Consider the following 16,526-nt stretch of genomic DNA (forward strand, 5'->3'; position numbering starts at 1 on the left):
AACCAGCAGCTCCCTGGCTTCTCCACGTCTTCTCCTCCCGTGACCCCATCCCACCCCCCACCCGTGGGGTGTTGGTTCTTGCCAGGTACTGTGTGGGCAAGGTTGCCAGACTTAGTCCAGGCGTGTGAGCCTCCCTAGAGCGACCCTGCTGTCCCCCAATTTTATACCCGTCGCTTCTGCACGGAAAGTTTGTGGGACGCTAGTTCCTCGGGCGACTATGAAACGGCCCTCACACAGGTGTAGACGGTCCATCCGTAGAATGGCAAAGCTTGGAATCCTCACCTGAGCACCACCTTGGGGCGGGGACAGGGAAGATCCTTGCTCTGAGCTGGGGCTGGGGAAGGGGTGCCAGCTGCGATCTCACTTTGCTTACTCAGCACACATGGGAACGGGGTTTGTGAAGCCAGGCAGGTTCGAAGCTCCTTCCACGTTTTACTCATTTAACCCTCTTAACCACCCAGTGAGGTCGGTGCTGAGATATCTTCATCATACAGATGAGGGAACCTAGGTGTGTGTGGGGGGGTGGAGCTTGTTCAGGGTCCGGCAGCCGGTAAGGTATACGGATCCCTAAGAACTACTTTTTAGTGAATTTCGGCACATGAAACCCTGGATCCTATGTAAATACTCATTTTTAAAGAGAAAGAAAAGCCGAGACCCTTTCAAAGGGGTGAGGAACCATCTCCAAATGAATTTTTGTGCGTTTGTGCAACCTCGCCTCATTTGCTCTGAATTTTTGCAGGCTGCAGATGTTCGCGGGGTCTAACACTCACCTGGGCCAGAGTTTGAAGCAGGAGGAAACGTATGTAGGTGGGTACAAGTGGAAGCGTAAAGCCAAGACGCCCTATTTTCACGGTTTGGATGGAAGGAGCCCTTCTCAGAAATTTCCCAGGCTGACTGCCTCAAGGCTGGAGGGTGTCAGGGTCTGTCCGGCCCTTGGAGGTCAGTTTGTAGAGATGGGCTTGGGGTGAAATAACCCGAGGGCAACATGCTGAACAACTGAACACGCACTGCATTTGGGGACCTGCGTTTTCTGACCTTTTTCAAGCATATGGTTTATAATATGGTTTCGTAAGACACTTCCTTGAGGGAAAACTGACAGATAAGTTCCTTGTCACTTCGACTTTAATAATCAGGTGTTAAAGCTTCCGGAAGCCGTTCAAGGTAAGCCTGAGGTCACCGAGAGGTTCTCACCAGAGCAGCCTTGAAAATGTGGCAAAACGGCGAGCAGGAGCAGTTCTCTGGGAGGAGGGGCCGAGCCGTCATCAGCTTCTCACGGAAGCCAAGTGACCTCGAAAGGTGCATGATCCCTGCCCTACACCACCGACGGGATAAACGCGGAAGGGACTGGGGACACAGCGTGACCCCTAGCTTTGGAGGGCGCGGGGGAAGGTCGGCTCTGGAAGATGCGTCTGCGCCCTCACCACATCCCCGCGGTCCACAAGGAGCAGAGACGCCTGCGCTCCCCCCCACCCCGGCCCGCCTCCCCGAAGCCCGCCTCGCAGCGGGTCCAGCCCCGAGCACCGCCCCTTCGCTCGCCTCCACCTGCCGCTGGGCACTCATTTTCCCGGCGGAGGGAGCGCGTCCGCCGCGCCGTGCGCTGCGTCCTACAAGTCGCGCTGACGTCGCGGAGGGCCGGCAGTCGGCGCGGAGCGGCCGGCGCGCGCGCGCGGGTGCTGGGCCGCCGTGGGCCAGGGCGGCGCGGGCCGAGGGCCGGGGCGGCGAAGGGCGGCGGCCGCCGCGGCAGCAGCGCCCCGGGAGAAGAGGCCGCGGCGCCGACGGGCAGGGATGGGGGGCGCCGGGGCCCGCGCTTCTCCCAGGCGCGCGCGCGGCCCCAGGGGCGCTCAGTGACGGCGGCGGCGCCGCTGCGCCAGGGAGCCCGGCCGGCGCCGGGCCGGCATGAGGAGCGGCCGGGGCCGGGCCAGGCCTCGCTGACCCCGGCCCCGCGCGGCGCCTCCGCGTTTCCCCCCGGCCTCTCGGCATGAGCGCCCGCCCGGGCCCGGGGCCGCGGCTGCCCCAGTCCGGCGGCCGGCGGGCGCGCTCGGGGCGGGCGGGCCCGCGGTGCTGAGCCGCCGCCGCCGCCGCCGCCCCCGACCCGGGGCGCGGCCATGGAGGTGGTGGGCGACTTCGAGTACAGCAAGCGGGACCTCGTGGGACACGGGGCCTTCGCCGTGGTCTTCCGGGGGCGGCACCGCCAGGTGAGGCCCCCGGCCGGGCCAGGCGGGGCGGCGGCGCCCGAGGCGGCGAGGCGGCGGCCGGGCCTGCGGGGCGGCGCAGGACCCCCTCCCCCGGGAGGCCGGGAGCGGCAGACCCCGCGGCCCGCGGGGCCCCCCCCGGCGGCGCCGCCGTCCTCCCTCCCGGGGCGGGGGGCACCCACAGGGCCCGGAAGCAGGTTCAGCTCCCCCCCCCCCCCCCGCTCCTGTGTTTGCTGTTTAGCAAACAGGGTCAGAGGAGGTTTTAGCGTCTAAAGAATTGGGACCGGCCCCGGGCGTGGAAGAAATCACAGACGGGCAGACGCGGTGGGCGGCTCTGACCGCAGCCCTGGGGCCTGTCCGGAGGGGGCTGGCCTGCTGGCTCAGCCGGTAAAGTAATAAATACTGCTTTTTCTCTGTCCTGAGAATAACTTAAAACTCAGCAGGGAAAAGGGAAACAAAACAAAGCGAACGAAAACACGTTAAATCCTGCCAAACGGTCAAATCCTGTTTTCAGTTAACCTACCCCCGCCCAGGTTATCCTCCTTAACTTTTAAATAGTTGTAAATAAACGGCGTCCTTTTTTTCACGGAGCCCTAGTTCCTATGCGGTCCCCATATGCATTGTTTTTACTGGCTGTCTTGTGGGACCGCAGCTCGCTGCCCGTTTAATGTATAAAAGCATTTTTCTGTTAAGAGATTCAGACTCTCTTCCATTTTTCTCAGCGCTGTCCATGAATTTACCAAAAACGTCTTTATGCTTACAGATTTTTTTCTGTTGAATTATTTCTGTGGAATAATTTCCCGGAGTAACACTGTTTTTCCTTTCCAGAAAACGGATTGGGAGGTAGCTATTAAAAGTATTAATAAAAAGAATTTGTCAAAATCGCAACTACTGCTGGGGAAGGAAATTAAAATCTTGAAGGTATGTTTCCTTCTGGAGTGTGTCATGGATGAACCGTTGTGCTCAGTTCGGTGGATACTCGATGACGTCCTTGGCTGTTGGGTGGTTGGACCCAAGTTTGAGGGTTTCCACCTGTTGCTCTCGTTTTTGCATGCTCCCCGAACATTGCGTGCTTGGAAGCTGTTTTCCAGAGCAGATGTTGGTGGCTCTTGGCCAGTGCTTAGAGGGATTGGGTGAAAACCGATTGTAGCTTCTCACCATTTCCCCCCCTTGGTTATTGCGTTCTTGCTTGAGAAGAGGCAGGCCCCTCTTACGCTTTCTCTCTCCTGTCAATCCCCTGCATGTTGCAGTTCAGTTTTTTTGCAGAACTGGGGGCAGTTGGAATCTTCCTTCCTCATAAATTGAACAAAGTTATTTTCCTTGGAAGTGGTCTTTTTAACTCACAGGCGGTATTATCCGAGTGGGATGCTTTGAAGGAAAAAAAGAGTCCATTGTCAAATAGGTGTGGAAAATCCTATTTACTCAGTACTTCTTGGAGAGGCAGAGTACTAGAATCATTAAAAAAAGGCAAAGGAAAAACTATGCAATGATGGTTGAAGTGTGTTTAACGCAGTGTTCCCCAAACTGCTAAAGACATGCACCCCTCATCTCACATTCATCAGAACCGCTGTTCTGTGGACAGCTAATTGGTCATTACAGCTTGTGGAACTGTGCTCCCTGTTTTTTCAGGCAGATCATACTTTGAAAAAGCACTTTAAAAGACTAGCAGAAAGTATGTGGTCTTACGAACTCTGGCATGTATTGTGTAAATGGGCACACTCACCGTGGTAAGAGTCTAAAAGATTGCGGCAGTGAAACAGTACTGAGGCCTCGAGTAACGTTTGATCAGGCACATCTCTTCATTCTTGAGTAAACTGCATTGTTCTGATCTGGTAACGGGCTCTAATGCACTAGGAGTAAATGGATGCATGTGTGTTTATCCTTAAACTGACTGTATTTGCTTATTGAAATACTACAGTATTTTGAATTCTCAATTTTCTTAACAGGAACTTCAGCATGAAAATATTGTAGCGCTCTATGATGTTCAGGTACCTTACTTTGGATTTTGAAAAAGAATTTGTGTGTTAATAAAAGAACTTAAAATGTTTTTCTATTTTAATACACGTTTAAGTGAATCTTAGTAGAGAAAATTGCCTTATTCTTGCTGAAAAGATTTATAGCCCGGGTTCTGTTTACTAAGAAATTGTTCAGGGGTTCCCGCTGTGGCACAGTGAGTTAAGAACCTGACTGCAGCAGCTTTCGGGTTCCATCCCAGCTGGGTGTGCCCTGAGTTAAAGGGTCTGGTGTTGCTGCAGCTTTGAGTTTCAGCTGTGGCTCGGGTTTAATCCTTGGCCTGGGAACTTCCATATGCTGCAGGTGCGGCCATTAGCAATAAAAATTGTTTAAAATAGTATGGGGTGGAGTTCCCATCGTGTCTCAGCGGTAACGAACCTGACTAGTATCCATGGGCATGTGGGCTGGATCCCTGGCCCCGCTCAGTGGGTTAAAAATCTGGCGTGGCTGTGGCCCTGAGTTTGTGGTGTAGGTCGCAGACGAGGCTTGGATCCCACATGTGGTGTAGCCTGGAGGCTACGGCTCCTCTTGGACCCCTCGCCTGGGAACTTCCATATGCCTTGGGTGTGGCCCTAAAAAGACCAAAAAAAAAAAAAAAGTAGGGGGCAATAGGATAAAATAAAACCTGTGCTGCGTGAGTTAACTAACGTAGAGACAGATGATAACATACCATAGGAGTAGTGTTTCGGGTCCCGTAAGAGGCGTGTTGATGCCAGATCGAGCATAATCGAGGAGTTCCCTGGTGGCCTAGTGGTTAGGGATCCGCATTGTCACTCTTGTGGCTCATTGTTACTGTCGTGGCCCCAGTGCAGCCCCTGGCTGGGGACCCTGTACATGCGCGGGGGAGGCCAACGACAACAAAAAAATCAAGTGGTGTTTTACCGATTGCAAAAGCAGCATTTGCTAATGGTAGAGAGATTTTAAAAAGACATGAAATAGAAGCAAACGGCATCTCCATCACCTAGGTCTGTGAGTTTCGCCACGGCCTGCAGTGGAGCTGCCCTGTATTGGGAGATGGGAAGGCTGGGTTCTGCAGGCGCCGACTCAGGTAACATTTCCAAACAGCCAAGATGACCCTGGGAAGTCTCCAACGCCCAGCTTTGGAGAAAATGACTGTGCTTTGGGCGGAGCACCAGGGCGGGTAGTTGGCTTCCATCTCAGGGCCATGTTGCGTTTTAAAAGGTCCTCCTTAAGGTGCTGGAGTCGCACTTGCTCGTGAGGTAGCGAGGTCGCCTGTGGGAGCCGTGGGGGCCGCTGCTGGGGGACAGCGGGTCCACTCCTCCGCCCCCCGGGTCAGGGCGGAACCGGCACCCGAGGTACCTCATTTCCTTCTTTCGTTCGGCTTCGCCAGGGCCGCTGAATTCCAGTAAGGAAACGAACGTGTCGGGTGAATCTGCCGTCCACGTTTCTGGCAAAGCCACTTCTCCCTACACTCTGCGTATCCCTCAGATGCATTCATTTTGTGAGGTTCGAGTGGCTGCTGTGTGCCAGGCGTTTCTAAGTTCTAGGAACAAAGCAGTGAGTAGAACAAAGGCCTTGCTCTTGATGCGCTTAATTTTAGCGGGCTGTTCCCTACGAGCTTTTTATCATTTTCCAGGCAGTCATACCACACCACAGAGCATTTGCTAGACTCAGCCCAAGGGGTATGGTGTTGAGGGTTTTCCCATTGTGAAAATAATCTACGCCTTCTGAAGCTACCTCACTATTTCTGGTAAATTCAATTTCTAGAATTGAAATTACCGGGACCAAGTGCGAGCAGCTTTAGTTTTTAAGGACAGTGTGTGGCTCCTCTTCAGAGTATCTCCGTTTAAACTCCATGCACACACACAAAAAAAATTGCAGTGGACTTACATATTAGTTTGGGAAGGAAATAAAATTTTCATTATTTTGCAAAAAAAAAAAAAAAAAACTCCATGCACAGAAGGTGTGTGTGCTGTGAGTATATTTTATTACTTGTTCAGATACCTGACTTCTTCATTTGAGAAGTTGGAAGATGGGACGTTGACAGGGGAGACTCACGTGCTCACAGACCCGATGGAAGTGTCAGTTCTCAGAGCTGCTGTGGCCGTGTCTTCGTCTCTGTAGACAGAGGGCGCCAAGTGGTACCAGTCAGTGCCTCGTACCAAAATGGTTAAATGTTAACTCGTAATTTCCCATTTTTTGAGCGGTACAGGAGGCCCTGTCGGTGGCAGAGTTGCCTTGCTGTCAGGGTAGTGAGTGTCCTTAGATGTCAGACTGAAAAATATTTTAACTGCTGGCTTTGGCTGCAGAACGAGAGGTCGCTAGGGAGGTGGATACTGAGAACCTGAAGTCCCAAACCACGGGGACTCTCCGGGGGACGCTATGACAGTGTTGACTGCCTTGTACTTGGAGTACTTCCGGAGCTCATTAAACTGCAGAACTGTTACCAAACGAATAGAGTCTTGGGCATTTGGCACTCGAGGAGACCGTGGGAGTTGCATCCTCGGTTCTGACTGCTGACCCGGCGGAGGGGGTTTGGAGACGGGGCGGGTCCTACTGGAAGGGGCGCCATCCTCACTGGCCGCCAGTCAGGAGTTCCGGCTGAAGCGCGGATGCACCTTTTACAAATTGAGACCTTCGATGTCGTTGATAAGTGATCCCATTTGGGTTCAGGTGGCACCTAGAAAGACACATTTTTTGGAGTTCCCCTGTGGCGTGGTGGGTTAAGGATTCATTGTTGTCGCTGCTGTGGCTGGGTTCCAGTCCCTGGCTCTGGAACCTCCAAATACCGTGGACACTGCCAAAAAAAAGAAGCCTCGTTTTCCTAATGACCAAAGTAGTGTACGCCCACGTTAACGTAGTCAGGCGTTGTCAAAAGGAACACATTAGAAAGGAAATGGCACTTCCCAGAGATAACCGTTGTTGGTTGTATTCTTTTTATTCTTTAATTTTTTTTCTCCTTTTTTTAGGGCCACGCCCGCGGCATATGGAGGTTCCCAGGCTAGGGGTCTGGTCAGAGCTGTAGCTGCTGACCTACACGAGAGCCACAGCAATGCCAGGTCCGAGCCAAGTCTGCGACCTACACCACAGCTCACAGCAGCGCCCCATCCTTAACCCACTGAGCGAGGCCAGGGATCGAACCCGCAGCCTTATGGTTCCTAGTTGGATTCGTTTCCGCTGTGCCAGGGCGGGAACTCCTGTTGTATTCTTTTTAGAATTTCCTGAGTACGTGTATGAATCTACAGTCGTTTAAGGGAGTGGGAGAAACACACGGACCCTTCCCAAGGGGATGGAGCCTCTGGGGTGGGGGACAGGAAGGGGAAGGGGCGGGGCGAAGGGGCAGGCGGGAGCTGGGGGTGAAGGGTGGTCGCACCAGGTGATGCAGGGGGCAGAGCCCCACGTGAGCTTGAGTCCCAGGACAGTACAAAGCCACTTAAGAGTTTTAAAAGCAGCAGGGTGAGTCGTGTGTGTTTTTCGCAGGGTACCTCTCTGAGCCTTCTGCGCAGGAGGCAGGCTTGTCAGGTGGGAGCTGTTGCTTGCGCGAATGTCGGGTGATCTGGGTCAATACCGCCTCCTGGTGGTTGTGTGTGGTGAGAACAGGTCCATTCAGGAGTTGGTGCTGGCAGGTGGAGACGTCCGGGAAAAAATCAAGGTGGATCCCTGTTCTCATCGTTCTCCAAAATAATTTTCAAATGAATTAAAGGCCTAAATATATTATGTAAGCAATAATGATCTTAGAATAATAACTAGATGGCTAATCTGAGAGCTAGAAAGGTATTTTATTTTTTTTCATTTTCATTTTAATTTTTTTTGTCATTTTGCCATTTTCTTGGCCACTCCCACAGCATATGGAGGTTCCCAGGCTAGGGGTCTAATCGGAGCTGCAGCCACCGGCCTACACCAGAGCCACAGCAACGCGGGATCCGAGTCGCGTCTGCAACCTACACCACAGCTCACGGCAACGCTGGATCCTTAACCTGCTGAGCAAGGCCAGGGATCGAACCCGAAACCTCAGGGTTCCCAGTCGGATTGGTTAACCATGCCATGACAGGAACTCCACAGAAAGGTATTTTAAATCAAGATAAACTCAGAAGCCATAAAAGTAGGGACGTATAAATTTTTTTTTAGAAAATTTGTTTTATGACAAGTAATACTGTGAACACATTGTCAGCCTTAAAAAGAAACAAACTTGATGCGTGTCATAACATATGAATCTTGAGCATTATGTTGCGAAAAAGAAGCCATTTATAGACAAGTTCTGTGTGATTCTATTTTTTGTGAGTTTCAGGAGACAGAACTTGGCTCGGGGCATAGAAATTGGGGAAGGTGTCTGAGAGCTTGCACTGGATGTCAGAGATGGACAAGAAAGGGGCGAGCGGGAACTTTTGGGGTGTCGGGAATATTGCTGTGTTTTGACTGGAAGGGCAGTTAAATGGGTGTATCCATTTGTCACAGCCTGCGTGGAACTGTACACTTGAATCTATACACAATAAAATGCGAACAAACAAACAAGAAATTGACGAGTAGTAGAGAAACTACAACACAACGCATCACAGGCTCATAGCTCACGCGTGTAAGTCCTCTGCAGATTGCTAAGGAGAAGACCTCCCACAGAGAAAGTAAGCTGATTGGTTCTCACAAGAGAAATAAAAAGTCTCATAAATGTAGGTAAGAGATTCCTGAACAGGCAGGGACATTAAAGTAACCGATGTCACTTCTCACCCGTTCAATCTGCAAAATTGCAAAGTGCAGTGATTCTTGGTGGGCTTGGGAGCCGCGTGTGTCGCTGGTGACAGTGTGAACAGTCGGATGTCTTTGGAACCCTCTCTGGCCTCCTTTTGCTTCCGTACCTTGAAGAATAATCTCAGCCTTGCAGCCAAGTCTGGCTGGTAGCTCAGGTCCGGGTGTGTGCCTTCTCTGCTCGGACCCCTGCAGCGGCTCCCACCTCTGTGGTTAAAGCCAGACCCCGTGTCTCCGGCTCCTCTTCCCCTTCTCTGCACGTGGCTGCCCCTGTGCCTTCCCCTCGGGCCTCCCTGTGGTTCCTGGAGCGCTCTGCACCCGGGCCCTTCCTCCTGCAGATGGACAGTGTCTGCGCTGTGTCCGGAGGGCGCACGGATACGTCCGCCTCCTCTGGGCCGAACTTCACCGTGCGCAGGCAAGCCTGTGCCAACCCCCCAGAGACAGTGGCAGCCTCCTGCCCACCACTGGCCGTCCTCCTTCCTGCTTTTTTCCCCGAGCGTCCATCATCCTCGGACGTGCTCCGCGGGCTTGCTCCTGTCACTGCTGGGGTCCATGCCCCTTTACTCGGCCGCCCGGATCCCCGGGGAACCTATCTGTCCCGTGGCCGTAGAAGCTGGAGAAGTGGGATATGTGTCCCCGCCCCGATACAGCTTTGCTTCCGAGGCCCCAGAGCGGAGCCACACGGATGTCCCTTCGTAAACGGTGGTGCGGTCACACTGTGACATGTGACGCGGTTTTTAGCACTGCGCATTCGCAGTTGACGTGAACAGATTTCTCTGGTGTGCTACGGAGTGAGGAGCGCAAGATGCAGGCCTGTGGAGAGGAGGTCCCGTTTTTCCAAGTAAAATCCGAGTATCTGTGTGTGTGTTTAACTTGGGACTGTGTGAGCGGGAGGCAGAGGGGAGGATGACTCAGCCGAAGGTGGAGGTGGGTTAGGGTCAGAATGAAGCCCCGGCCGGCACTTGCTTGTGTGTGTCCGCACTTGCCGGAAAGCAGCGCCACGGGCGTTTCTTTCAGATGGTGACATTTAGGGGATTTTTTTTCCTTCACATTTTAGGTATAAGTCTTTTCAATCAAGTATTTACTTTGGTTTTTATTGTCAAGGAGAAAATGCAGTTTTCTTTTTTAGGGGCTTCCTCTCTCTCCGTAACCCTTGGGCAGGGTGCTGCTTAGGAATCAGCATTCCTGGCGTTTTAGGCGCGCCGGGGTCCCTGTGTAGAGCGTGACACATAACCGTCCTGGCTTGGGAGGGATGGTCTCCGTCACAGAGCAAAGCCCTTGGAGCGCTGGCTGCTGTGCGGGGAGCGGGCGGGCGGGGTGCCCGTGGGGCTGCACAGCTGGGGGTGTTGGTGGATGGGCCAGATGTTCAGGGCTGAGACGCTTGCCTGCAGGAGGTGAGCAAGAGGGAGTCAGAGTGGGCAGCTCTTGGGCCTGTGTAGCCACAGGGTCTGCGCCGCCGGGGTCTGGTCTGTCATCTCATTTTAGCCTCTCTTTGATACGTGAAAGTTCTTAGGTAGTGACATTGACCCATCTACTCTTTCGTGACCTCAAGTTTTCATGTCACGTGAAGGGTTTCTCCACCTTGAGATTCCCCCCTTTTCTTCTGTACTTAAGGTTTGGTTTCTTCATGTTTATACCTTGGAATTGGGGGATTTATGTCTGTGCAAGAGAGTGACGCAGGGACTCAGCTTTCTCTCCAGGCGTCGACCTGCTCTGCGTATGGCTGCAGAAGACGATGCTTCCTTCTGTGGGACTGTTAAAAAGTCAGCAGCGAGGGAGCTCCCATCCTGGCACAGCGGAAACGGACCTGGCGAGCATCCATGAGGACGCAGGTTCGATCCCCGGCCTCGCTCAGTGGGTTAAGGATCTGGTGTTGCCGTGAACTGTGGTGCAGGTCGCAGACGCAGCTCAGATCTGGTGTGGCTGCAGCTCTGATGTGACCCTGTGAACCTCCATATGCCGCACACGTGGCCCTAAAAAAAAAGTTAGGATTGAAGCAGTTGGAAGAGTCACGTGTGTATCAGGTTCAGATTGGAGGAGTACTTAGTTATCAACTTAGAAACGTCTTTGAGATCAGTGTTAGCTTCTGACACCACCAAGCGATGAGCCCAATTCTGTCACTGCCTGTAGCGCGTTCAATCCCACAGGTTAAGGGCTGCCTGCGCCCATCCCCTTCAGACATGAACCCAAAGCTCAGTGGATACCTGTGTTTCTGACTGCCCCACGGACGGTGAGTTGGTGGCTCCCAGGACCCTTTTCTTGGGTGGATTAATTTGCTCGACTGGCTCCCAGAACTCAGGGAGATGTGTTTCTCCCCCGGTTGCTGACGGGTTATAAGAGGACGTCACACAGGAACAGCCAGACGGAAGAGATGTTTAGGGCGAGCTGTGCCCCTGCCACCAGATTTCACCTCGGGCCCCGTCCCGAAAGCTCTGGGAAGCCTGGCCTTCGGGCTTTTACGTGGGCTTCCTTCCGAGACGGGGTTGATGAAGTCCGTAACCGCTGGTGGTTGAACCCAACCGCTAGCCCGCCTCCCTCCGCTCTCCAGAGGCTGGGGGGTGGGACTGGAGGGTCAGCCCCTGTAATCCCTCCGGCTACTGGCCCCCACCTGTAGGTGGCCCAGGGCCTTTCCAGAAGCCGCCCCGTTAGCATGACAAAAAGGCCTGGGAGCTCTGTGCCGGCAGGGACCGCCAAGGCATCGTGACACATCACGGCCCTGCCTGTGTGGCGTGAATGCTGGGAAGCCTTTCGTCTAGTTGGTGCTGCTGAGGAGCAGGTCGAGGAGACGCCTGCCGCTGACCCGTGCTGGGGTCGGGTCAGTGAGCTGGAACGGGCTCTCACAGGCTGCGTCGCGCGTCTCCTGCCGTTTCTGGAGCGTGATCTAGAAGGACGCGTCCTCGGGAGCGGGAGGCCGGGCTTAGAGCCCTTCTGAGGTCGGTCTCCGCCTGGGCTGTGGGGCAGGCCACCCTCTCCCTTGGAACCCCCCCCTTGGCGGGTGGGGAGGGAGGTCCGCCCGGGCGCGCGCGGGCCGGGGGCCGGGGGGCCGTGGCGGGTTGGGGGGGCGCGTCTGAGCGCTTCGCACTGATGTCGCCTTCGTGTCTTCCAGAGCGGGGAGGGGGCGGTGAATGAGGAAGAGGGGCAGAGAGGTGGGAGGTCTGGGTCTCGGGAGCCAGAAGTTTATTTGGAATCTCTCTGTCGCTAGTCACTTAATTCTTTTGTTACTTGAATTTCTCCGCTTCTGCTGCTTTGAATTCTGCTGGAGACAGCGGTCTACTCATGCTGTGTCTGACTTAAAGTTCACTTCATGCATTTATTTCGGGGCCACTCCCCCAAAATTCGGCGGCCGTGAAGCCGGGGATCCGACCTGAGCCGATGCAGTATCAGTGCTGGATCCTTAACCAACTGCGCCTCAAGGGAACCCCTCTTTATTGTTTTTCAAGTCACAGAAGTACTAGGCTTGGCGGAAACCAGCCCAGGTGGTATCCATGAGGATGTGGGTTCGGTCCCTGGCCTTGCTCAGTGGGTGAAGGATCTGGCGTGGCTTCCATCTGCGGTGTAGGTTGCAGATGCGGTTCAGGTCCCCTGTTGTGGCTGTGGTGTAGACCTGTGGCTGTGGTGTAGACCTGCGGCTGCAGCTCCTGTTTGATCCCTGGCCTGGGAACTTCCATATGCCACAGGCTCAGCCCTAAAAGAAAAGAAAGGTCCTCGTCTCTCGGTGGCGGACCAGTCCCGTGGGCCGGCGGTGTGTGAAGATCCACCCTCTTCTGATGGCTCTGTTTGCTTTTGCCAGGAGAAATCTCTGCTGTGTGTCTTTCAGAACTCTCTTTTTCATGCATCGTGTCTGCACACACTCAATTGATTTTTGAAAACAAATGGACTTTTTTACCTGACCCTTCGTTGAGGTCATCTTTCCAACCTCCTTGTAACGGGTGTGTTACCGTCACACTCACCCAGCCCAGTGCCTCCTGGGCTCAGGGCCGGAGGCCGTGCAAGAGGCTTGCTTGCGCTCTCTCGTCCCGCGTGATGCGATGGCTCTCGCCAGGGACAGTGGCTGGGAGAGGAATTGGGGGTCAGGCCCTGCATCTGCTCACACCGCCAGTACATTGGCTCACACTCCCACCAGGTTTTCACAGCTTGTCACCCCGCGTCTTGCCAACACGGCAGCTTTAACCATTTCAGGGGAGGGGTCTTATTAGGAGTGCCATGAGCGTTTTCTCACGATTCCTGACCTGAGCCCTTTTGTAGGCTTTTCAGTCACGTAATTAGCTTCTTTTTGATCTTCCTCTAAAAGTCTCTTGCTTGTTTTTCTGGGGTTGTCTTTTTGTTGTTAACTTGCTAGAGTTCTTCATATATTATGGCCGCGAGTCCTTTGTCGGAGGCGTTCTAAGTAAGTGACTCGGCCACTCTGTGACTTGGCTTTTTACTGTCTTCTGGTTTGTATGTGTGCGAACAGAAATCCTTCACTTTCATGTAGTTCAGTTTACTCTTTCCTCTTGTATTTCGTGCTTTTGTGTCCTCTTGAAGAAAGCGTACCCTGGGCTCTCGAGGATAGACTGTGGTTCCCCCCGCCCAGTCGTCTTCGCTTTGTCTTTCGTGTTTGGGTCTATAATCTACCTGGAAGTGGCGTTGGGAGTGGTGCGAGGTCGCCTGTATCGGTTACTGAGCAGGCACCCTTCCCCTGGGGCTGAGCCTCTGCTTGGCCAGCGCGTGGGGGGCGAGGGGCTGTTTCTAGACGCCGCTGCCTCCCAGCCTCACCTCCGTGTCTTTCTGACAGTAGCTTTAGAACGTCTAGAAGTCGGCCAGATCCCCGGGTACAGATCCTCCAGCCTTTTCTTTTCCTCGTGATGGGTCGTTGTCCTCGGCCTTTTGCGTTCCCACACGTGCTTCTAGAATCGGCTTGTCAGTTTCCGCACATGCACAGAACCTCCTTGGATTTCGACTGGGCTGAAACTGAAGACTTTCTCTGGGGAAAGTCAGTTTCTTGACTACAGAGGGGCCTTTTCACATTGTCTACTTCTTGTCTGGTTTAGTAAGTTTTGTTTTCCCTCAACTTGCTTTTCGGTGCGTTTCACGCACTTTTGGGCGCACTGGCCTTGGGTTCGTGAGCACGTCCCCCTTCTCCCCTTCTCTCGGGACGCTCGCTTTTTCCCTCGGTTAACAAGGCGTCTGCACAGGGAAAGGGGAGAGGAGGCTCACGATGCTTAGTGGTGTCGGTGGCAGTGCTGCCGAGCTGCTGGGGCTGCGGGCGTCCCCGTGGAGGCAGGAGGACAGGGGTCTGATCAGCTCTGGGAAACCCTCGGGTCCGGCCCCGGGCCTGTGGCCCCCTTCTCAGCCTTGCTGACCCCGCAGGCGCCTCTCGGAGCTCTGCCCGGCGCCCCAGGGCCCCGTCCGCCCCGGGGTGTCGGCAGCTGGTGTGGTTGGCTTTGTGCAAAGGGGACGCTCTTCTCCTTCCTCGCGGGCGCTCCTGGCTTTGCAGCCGCCTCTGCCCCCTCACCTGCTCCAGTACAGGTCGGGCACCGTTTGGAAAAGGGGGCCCTTAAGAAGGAGGGGTGTTCGGGACAGAGTGGGGACCCCGTGGTGATGGCAGTGCCTGCAAGGCGGGCGGGGGGGGGGGCAGTGCCGGAGACGCCCCAGCTGCTCACGCGTCTCTGTCTCCCGCGTTAGGATTGTTCTGTTGTTCGGCGGCGCCCACCGCGCCCCATCGTCGCCTGCTGCGCCCCCGGGATCGTGGGTCTTTGATGTGGCGGGTGAGGGAGGGGATGCGGGGGAGACGGAGGGGTTGGCTGTGCCCCCCAGACTGCGAAAACCGCTGCGGGACCGGCCTTCTTCCCGTGGAGGAAACTCGCCTCCCCCGAGGGACCCCCGCTTGCTTTGCCGTCCAGTGGCGGGGCCGAGGGGCCCGTGAACGACACTGGCGTCGGGAAGGGTCTCTCCTTTGACCTGAGGAGGATTCTGTGGAGTCCGACGTGTCGGTAGTCCGAGGGACGTAGGCTAGTCTGGTCGGGATTGGGTCGGGTTGCGGTCAAGTCCAGCTCGCCGTGGCCATGAGCTAACTCCGGAGGGTGCTTTTGTCTTTGTTGATGGCACAAGGAAAGGAGCCTTTGTGTCTGCTCTGCCCCCTGAGGCCCGAGGGCCGGCCCTGGGCGTCCCTGCCCCCGCGGGTGCTGTGAGGGAGTCTCCGAGCGGCCTGCGCGGGACTGAGGCTCCGGCCGCCTCAGCCTCGGAGGGCACTGCCCTTCTTCTGAACCGCGCCCGCCGCCCGGAGGGGGCAGAGGACTGGGCAGGATGCCGTTTAAGGCGCAGCTGGCCCTCACTCTAGAAATGAGAAGAGGAGACGTCCGAAGCAACGGAGTTCCCTGCGGGGCCTGATGTGATCAGGAGCTGACCCGAGGCGGTCAGGCGGTCAGGCCGTGGTGAGCAGGCGGCGACCTCGCGGCAGCCTCTCGTGGGGCCCGTGTCTGCTGCACGGAAGTGCTCCACGTGGTGTGAGCCGCCGGTGTGCATTTCTCACCTGCGTGAACTGATTCTTTGATAAGATCCAGGAAAAAGGCATTGTTATAAAAACGAACTTCACCAAAAGGACCTATAAACAGGTGTCCAGAGTTTTTATTACTAGGGTCAGCGGACAAAATGATTTTGTTAAATTGCTTTAAACCTCTTTGAAGGACTTCTACGTGGTGCAGTGGGTTAAGGGTCTGGTGTTGCTGCAGCCGTGGCACGGGTCCCAGCTGTGGCGTGGCTCCCTGGCCTGGGAACTTCCATATGTTCCGGCCAAAAAAGAGAAAAAAATTCTTTTAAAGTTGTGACTCTCTGTTTATGGAATTTGCTCATTGTGGGCCGGGACCAGGAAATTGGCTGGCTGGCATTGGCCCTGGACCTACCCCGCCTACCTTTTCTTTTTCCGTGAAACGCCACATGCTGGAGTCGAGGGTCTTGGTGAAGCCAGGTGCTTCTCGGAAGGGCTGTCTCTCTAATCACACTTGAGCACCGGCTCGAGCAATGCTGGGGAAGCCCAGTTTAAATGTTAATTAACATCATCAGGTGGTTCCTGAAGAATCAACTAATTAGTCTTTGAATTACTGATCCGGTCAACAGACCTGGCATTACATGAATTTGAGAGACTTGGTAAAATTTCGCAAATCAGGTCTTTAAAATCACTCTGCGACCAAGTCGTGTGATGAAATGTCTTCCGTTTGCCAGCAATTCCTAGGTAACATCCTTGCCTCCAAATACACAGAAAAACAAAGAATAGACAAGCGTCCTGGCTCGAGTATTCCAGAACTCAGCCTGCATTTAGTGTTGCTGCCTGAATTTATCAAGTCCTTTCTCAAAGTTGTAAACTTCAGAGTGAAAGTGCTTCCCTGAGAACTAAAGGGTCCTTCTTACCTTTTGCAAGTGGCCAATTTACCGTAACTACAACTGAAAGATGAATCTTTCTTTTATTCTTTCCATGAACAGAATTGAACTTTTTTTTTTGCCTTTTCTAGGGCGGCACCTGCGGCATATGGAGGTTCCTAGGCTCGGGGTTGAATCGGAGCTGTAGCCACCTGCTTACGCCACAGCAACGCGGAATCTGAGCCACGTCTGCAACCTACACCACAGCTCACAGCAACACCAGAT

At 54.5% G+C, this 16,526-nt stretch overlaps 1 protein-coding gene across 8 annotated transcripts in view; it reads left to right on the plus strand.

Moving 5' to 3' along the window:
- Window positions 1-1,890: 1,890 nt before the first annotated feature.
- The window catches only part of ULK2 (unc-51 like autophagy activating kinase 2), a 69,293-nt gene continuing 54,657 nt past the window's right edge, over window positions 1,891-16,526 (plus strand). For 2 of the 8 annotated variants that reach the window (XM_047758750.1, XM_047758753.1), the window contains exons 1-3: window positions 1,913-2,195; window positions 3,021-3,113; window positions 4,139-4,180. In XM_047758750.1, the coding sequence (XP_047614706.1) occupies window positions 2,106-2,195; window positions 3,021-3,113; window positions 4,139-4,180 (225 nt within the window). In that variant the 5' untranslated portion in view covers window positions 1,913-2,105. Of the gene's footprint in view, window positions 2,196-3,020; window positions 3,114-4,138; window positions 4,181-5,185; window positions 5,254-16,526 lie in introns of those variants that run through there. The other 6 variants (XM_047758756.1, XR_007131963.1, XM_047758752.1 and 3 more) reach the window with 6 other exon arrangements.

Source organism: Phacochoerus africanus, chromosome 14, assembly GCF_016906955.1.
Source record: "Phacochoerus africanus isolate WHEZ1 chromosome 14, ROS_Pafr_v1, whole genome shotgun sequence".
In the NCBI taxonomy this organism is placed as follows: Eukaryota; Metazoa; Chordata; class Mammalia; order Artiodactyla; family Suidae; genus Phacochoerus; species Phacochoerus africanus.